The sequence below is a fragment of the Micromys minutus genome (assembly GCF_963924665.1).
Source record: "Micromys minutus genome assembly, chromosome: 12".
Lineage (NCBI taxonomy): Eukaryota > Metazoa > Chordata > Mammalia > Rodentia > Muridae > Micromys > Micromys minutus.
In genome coordinates, this window is record NC_137981.1 from 56,889,811 (window position 1) to 56,896,691 (window position 6,881).

The following is a 6,881-nucleotide window of genomic DNA, read 5'->3' on the forward strand; positions in this document are numbered from 1 at the left end:
TGAAGAAGATGAAGGGGAGACCCCATAGGAAGGTCAACAGTTTCAAATAACCCGGACCTCAGGGAGCTCCCAGAGACTAAGCCACCAACCAGGAAGCACACACAGGCTGGCCCGAGACCCCCCCACACACACACACACAGTAGAGGACTGCCCGGTCTGGGAGAGGATGTGTCTAATCTGGGAGAGACTTGAGGCCCCAGGGAATGAGGAGCCTGTTGTGGGGGAGCACCCTCTCAGAGACAAGGGGGAGGAGGAGTGGGATGAGTAACTGTTGGAAGGGAGATGGGAAAGGGGACGACGGCTGGAATGTAAATAGATAAAATAATTAAAGAAAAAGGTTGTATGGAAAGCCCTTCTGAAAATCCACTACTCTAAGGTAATTAAAGGGAATAGAGAGAGAAGTATACGGAAGTTTTTCCATGTCTCGGAACCCATTCTTTCCGACCTCTTGTCCTAGAATCTTGGACCAGGCCTAGAATGTTCTATCTTAGGTCCCCACCAGCTTCCTCTGTCACCACCTTACTGCGGTCTGTTATATGGTTATTATTTTCCATCGTCAGCTAGAGTTCGGTAAGTACATTTTTTTTTCTTAAAGAATTATTTGTTTATTTTATGTATGTGAGCACACTGTCGCTGTCTTCAGACACACCAGTGGAGGGCATCAGATCCCATTACAGACGGTGTGAGCCACCATGTGGCTGCTGGGAATTGTACTCAGGACCTCTGGAACCACTGAGCCATCGCTCCAGCCCCGGAAAATACATTTTCTAATGGTATTGAAAAAGATGGTACAACTCTAATTGTTGTCTATCTCTGTCTCAGCTCAGCTTCTCACTGGTGTCCAGTCATGTGTGTGTGTGTGTGTGTGTGTGTGTGTGTGCATGCGGCAGAAATTCTTTTCTTCTACCGTGTGGGTTCTGGTGACCAAGCCCAGATAGTCAGGTTTGGTAGCAAGTGCCTTCACCCACTGAACCATCCTGCCAATCTTCTTCCCAATTCCTTTTAATTGTACAGTTTACATTCAGTCCTCCCACAAACTTTATAGGTCTTGAATCACCCTAAGTAAAGCTGATCTTCCCCTCCCCCTCTCAGAGGTGATCCTGGTGTGGCTTATTCATCCCCAACCCCCTCCATCCCACTCCCATCATTCCCCACCACCCTCAACCCCCAAACCCACCCCTCTCTACTTCCCACCCTCTTTGATGTCTCTGCTCCCTCTGCCCTCGTGGATTGAATCAGCTGATAATGAAGGAGAGACCCATAAACTCCCCCTTTTCTTTTGGTAAGAGGACAAACTTTAAGGAGCCAGCACAGGCTGCCACATACTATAGCTGTCACTAGACGGTCACAAAAGGGCTAAAGTATCGTGCCATTGGAGTCCAGCTGTGTGAGCCCATCGTGATATATATTTTTTTGCTTGGAGCATGAGGACCAGAATCTGGAGACCTGTGGGTAGGTGGTTCCCTCCTGCCTTCCCATAGGGTGTTACTGTGGCCAAAGTTTGAGGAAGACCAATCCTGGCCTGAGTCTGCCAACCATTCTCACCAATCCACAGAGAATTGTGAGGATCTTGATGGGGCCTTGTGGTTCGGCCCTGGGGCAGGGGCGCGAGGGAGTGGATGGTAAGGAAGCACACTGGTGGAAGGCAGTTGTGTGGAGAGCTTGACTCTGGGAATGAGGGTCCATGATGCATGGGATACTGATGTTAACATGTGCGACCTGTGTTAAGAGTCAGAAACAGAACTTAGAAAGCAGAGCTTTATGGTTTTGAGCCTTAAAAGGAGTTTTGATGGCTCAGTATCTCACGTCTCTGGTTGGATTCATAGCTACTCATTGAAACTGGTCAAGCCCGACTCCTGTGCTGCCCAGTGGAGAAGGAGTTCAGTGCAGATGCGGTCATGACAGTCTGGGTAATGTGCATGTGTGTGTCCTCAAATATGTAAATACAACATGTTCAGTTCACATGTGTTTTTCATGGCTGACCATTGGGTTTTGGATAACAAGTTGGTGTGCTTTTGTTGTTGTTAAAATTTCTTTTTTTTTTCTTTTCTTTTTCAGATTTATTTATTTTATTTATATGAGTACACTGTCGTTGTCTTCAAACACACAAGAGGGCACCAGATCTCATTACAGATGCTTGTAAGCCACCATGTGGTTGCTGGGAATTGAACTCAGTACCTCTGGAAGAGCAGCCAGTGCTCTAACCACTGAGCCATCTCTCCAGCCCCAGCTGATGTGCTTAAAGCCTGATGAGATATAAATAAATAATAACAAGAAAAAAATGAAGATAGACTGGGTGCAAATCCAGGACAAACCAGTCAATCTATTACTCATGTGATCAGGGGGAGGGGGGAGGATCCATCACTTAAAGAAATCAGATTGTGTTTAAAAGGTTAAGTACCTTGATATATGTAAACCAGTTTAAGGGCTGAGAACTTCATGACAATTATTGTTCTTATTCTTGTGGGCTTTTCTTGGAGAATGCCCTTTCCTTGGGCCTGTGGTTTGTATGGAGCAGTTGAATTTGATTTTTTTTTTTTTATTTAATTTAGTTTAAGTATGGGATGTCTAGTCTTTATGTATATCTGTGTACCACATATATGAAATGCCCACAGAAGAGAGCATTATATCCCTTGGAACTGGAGTCACAGATGGAATCAAACCCAGGTCCTCTAGAAGAGCAGCCAGTGCCCTTAACCACTGAGCCATCTCTCCACTCCCACACAGGTGAATTTGAAACAGGAATTTATGATTTAAGACAAGGAAGATCACTTTATTTAAATGCTTCTAACAAAATGCATCTGGGCTTTTGCCAGTAAACAGAAACTTGGCCAGCATCATCCCTATCTGTCAACCAAACTATTTCTTCTATCTCTTGAGTTCTTGGACCTCAATAGACATATTGGGAGCCTTTAATCATTCATGTGACCCTTTAATTGGAACTGTAAAGCTAGATCATATACCTTTGGTTTGAGGAAGTGCAAACTTGGTGTCCTTTTTACAACAGGACATTATGTTGTTACAGAAGCTAACCCACACCCATCCTATCTTACAACCAAAGAAACAAGTGCCCTTGACCGAAGTGCACGTTTGAAAGGATACACCACTATTCCCAATAGAACAGTGACCTGAAGGAATAGAGAAAGGGAAAAACCAGTCTTCAGGAAGCTGGGAACAAACCTGGGCTTGTTTTCTCTTGCTGATGGAGAGTTTGGTGTCTGTTCATTCTCCTTATGAGACCCACCCTCTTACTTCCTGTCATTATTTTCTCTATGAAGAGGGATTTAAATTGGGCATATTGGTACATTCCTTTAACCCCAGCACTCTAGATACCGAGGCAGTTCTAGGAGTTCAAGGCCACCCTGGTCTACATAGCTAGTTCCAGGACAGCCAGGGCTTCATAGAGAGATTCTGAATTAAAACAAAACAGTAGGAATTTGGTGAGTAGAGATGTATGCATCATAAAAAGTATTACCCTAAAGATCCTGGAGGTCTTCAGGAAATAGTGAATGATGGTTAGTGCAGAGAAAGGCAACCTTACCCACATCCTAGCCCCAACCTGATGGCCCATCTCCTATGGGTGGGACTTCCCATGTTGGGCTTATACCCATAGATCTGTCTGTCTGTCTGTCTGTCTATCTATCTATCTATCTATCTATCTATCTATCTATCTATCTATCTATCTATCTACCCATCTATCTATCTATCTATCTATCTATCTATCTATCTATCTATCTACCCATCTATCTATCTATCTATCTATCTATCTATCTATCTATCTACCCATCTATCTATCTATCTATCTATCTATCTATCTATCTATCTATCTATCACCTATCTATCTATCTATCTATCACCTATCTATCTATCTATCACCTATCTATCTATCTATCTATCTATTATCTATTTAAAATTTTAGAAGCTGAGCTTTTAGGAGACCTTTTCCTATTCAGACCCATAGTCCATCTCTTACCTGCAGGCAATGAAGTCACCAGGAAGAACAGTAAACATGAAAGATGCAGGTTCATAGCTGTGGAGGGTACGGTGCTGGAACTGTCTGAATAGCTGTTTGGGAGCCTTGTTTATAGAGATGATCTGGGTGGGGCTGGATCCTGGCTCACTCTTCCAGGGAGATCCCAGCTTCTATAGGGGTCAGAAGAAGATGAGAGAGACCCCATGCCATTCAGCACTACCTTCATTTCTTCAAAGCACTCAGCTAAGGGCGGAGTATCCCCACCTGCAGAGCAGGACATCTCACGCAAGGCCTAAGTACTTTTCCTCTCTCCTCCTGAAATTTCAGGAGAAAAAGAATTACATCATTTGCCTTCAAGTCACATTGAAAGCCCAGGGTCCCAGAAACAACAGTATTACAGAACACAGACAATGTAAGGCTGGGAGGGACATGGGTAAAGAATACTCACAGGGTTCCAAGAAGCAAAAGGCTCTTAACATGTCAACAGTCTTTGTCTAAGAGTAGAGGATTTTTTTTAATGAGTGGAGAAGTCTTCTCATTCAGTTTCACTTACTCATCTGGCCAGAGACTGCTGTGGAAAAGTCCCCAGGGAGCTTCCTTTATCCAAATGTCTTGAGACACCCATCTGGGTATGAGGATGTCAGGTGACAAGGAGGAGCTCCATTTTGGGGATAGTTGGGTTGGAATTCATTCTGATTTCTCATGGAAGGGGCAGTCTGTGCTGTTTTCAAGGTTGGATGCCTAGATCCAGAGGTGGAACTGAACTGTAGTTACCTGGAGGGAAAGATGTGGCCTTTGGAAAGAGCCATTAGGCCCACACTCCTTGGGGGCAGTAATGAATGATTAATGGAAACTTTGATGTTATTCTGTCCTTTGAGGTAAGCTTGGTGTGAAGTGGCCCACACACTAGTCTGTAAGATGCCAGCAGAGTGTGGTTTTATTGATTACACTGTGCTTTGAAGTCATACTCTCTTTGAAGATTTTATTTGGTAGCTCAACTCCATCTTCATCTTCTCCAAAACCACATGCATCGTGGGAAGTTCTTTTTGGAAGATCTGAGGATAAAATTTTAAAAATGTATTTCTGCTGGTATACTTACTTATTTAAAAAATATTTATTTATTTAAGCATTCTATGAACACATATACCTGCATGACAGAAGAGGGCATCAGATCTCATGTAGATGGTTGTGAGCCACCATGTGGTTGTTGGGAATTGAACTCAGGACCTCAGGAGGAGTAGCTAGTGCTCTTAACTACCCAGCCATCTCTCCAACACAGGTATACTTTATTTTAAAAATATAATGTGTGTGTGTGTGTGTGTGTGTGTGTGTGTGTGTGTGTTCAGCACGCACGAGGAGGAGGTTAGAGGACAACTTTGTGAAGTTGTCTCCTCCCACCTTGATGTGAGTGCTGGGTGTTGAACCCCAGCTGTGAGGTTTGCCCTGTTTGTACTTTGCCAGCTCAGCCATCCTGCTGCCACACATGTGAGTACACTGCAAGTACTCGGTACTACCACTAGCATCCATCTTCCTCTCTCCTTTGGAGACCTCCAAATGCCTTCCTGAGAAAGGCAGAATTCTGCTGAGAGAGTTTTACTCTGGTCTCCACCGATGCTTCTAGAACCAAGAGCAGTGCTGTGGATTAAACTCAGGGTGCAGAGACAGGCATTCCCATGGTGCTGGACGCGAATGAAGGAGACACAGGACTCATGTGGAGACACTTAAGAGGCTGAAGTTCGTTATGGACGTGTGAGGAGGAAAAGCCAGTAGAGCATATGAAAGACAATGCTCCAGAGAGTGGAAGGAGATTTGGTTCAGTTCCGTGGGGTCAGTATTTGGGTCACTTTGTAGTTAGTTGCCTGTTATTCCAAGATGTAGGGGAAAATTCCTCTACAGTTAAGATGGCAGGAAGAGACTTATAAAGCCATACTTTCATTTGATTCATTTGTGCACGTGTGCACATGTATACATGTTCATACGCGCACACACGTGCCTGGGTACAGTACAACATCATGTGGAGGTCACTGAACAATTTTCAGAAGTTGATTCTCTCCTTCCAACAACACGGGTTCTTGGGATTAAACCCAGGTCACCAGGCTTGGTAACAGGCAGCACCCTTTCCCCCTGAGCCATCGTGCTGTTCCAAGGTTATAATTTTAATACAGTTAGATAAGACCTAGGCGAATTTATATATGGAATATTATAGGGCAACACATTACAGTAGGAAGCAGCAGTGAAGAATTTCTGCAAGTGATTGTGCCTGGAGGAAAACCTTTAAGAATGAGTAGAAGGGAATACTCTAGAAAGTCCAGGAAGGGTTGGTCCCAAGAACACACAATAGGTGAACAGAACACAAGAGCGTGGAGTACAAACATGCCTTTATTTGTCTCTGAGTATGAGATACTGGTACAGGTGAGGTTTGTGAGGTCGTTACAGCCTAGTATGAAAGGCTACAGTGAAACTTCCACTGATGAAGATGGCGTACATGGTAGGTGAAGTGGTTTCCTGTCTGTGCATGTCTCCTGAGCACTTCCGTGTAGGTTGACTTTAGGAAGCCGGCTGCAGTTACTGGAGATAAGAGTTTTTTTGGTACCATCTTCCCCACCCCCAGCCATTTCATCAGCTCTTAGGGCAACACCTCATGCTGGCTTGCCTTACATGGAAGCAGGGCTCCAGCAGGTCATGTTCCCTATGGAACTGTTATTAAGAATTGATGCTCCCACTTCCTGACATACTGAGGCTGTATAGGTATGCAGCTGCCTCTACAGTTTGTTTCAGTTCTGGACGCTGTGTTAGGCTTCCTGTATTTTCAGATGTTATTGATTGTTCTCAGATGGATTTCTGACAGGGTTCAAAGACTAGTTATTTATAGTCTCATGGCCAACCCAGGCTATATTGTTTAACATAA

The 6,881-nt window shown here is 44.2% G+C and overlaps 1 protein-coding gene across 1 annotated transcript; it reads right to left on the reverse strand.

Annotated features, from left to right (window-relative positions):
* Positions 1 to 2,955: 2,955 nt before the first annotated feature.
* DEFB136 (defensin beta 136) lies at positions 2,956 to 4,028 on the reverse strand (the record flags this gene model as incomplete). The annotated part of the gene is made up of 2 exons (XM_080925957.1): positions 2,956 to 3,128; positions 3,974 to 4,028. The coding sequence occupies 2 exons, from the start codon at positions 4,026 to 4,028 to the stop codon at positions 2,956 to 2,958; spliced, it is 228 nt and encodes a 75-aa protein (XP_080782083.1).
* Between the last annotated feature and the right edge of the window lie 2,853 nt (positions 4,029 to 6,881).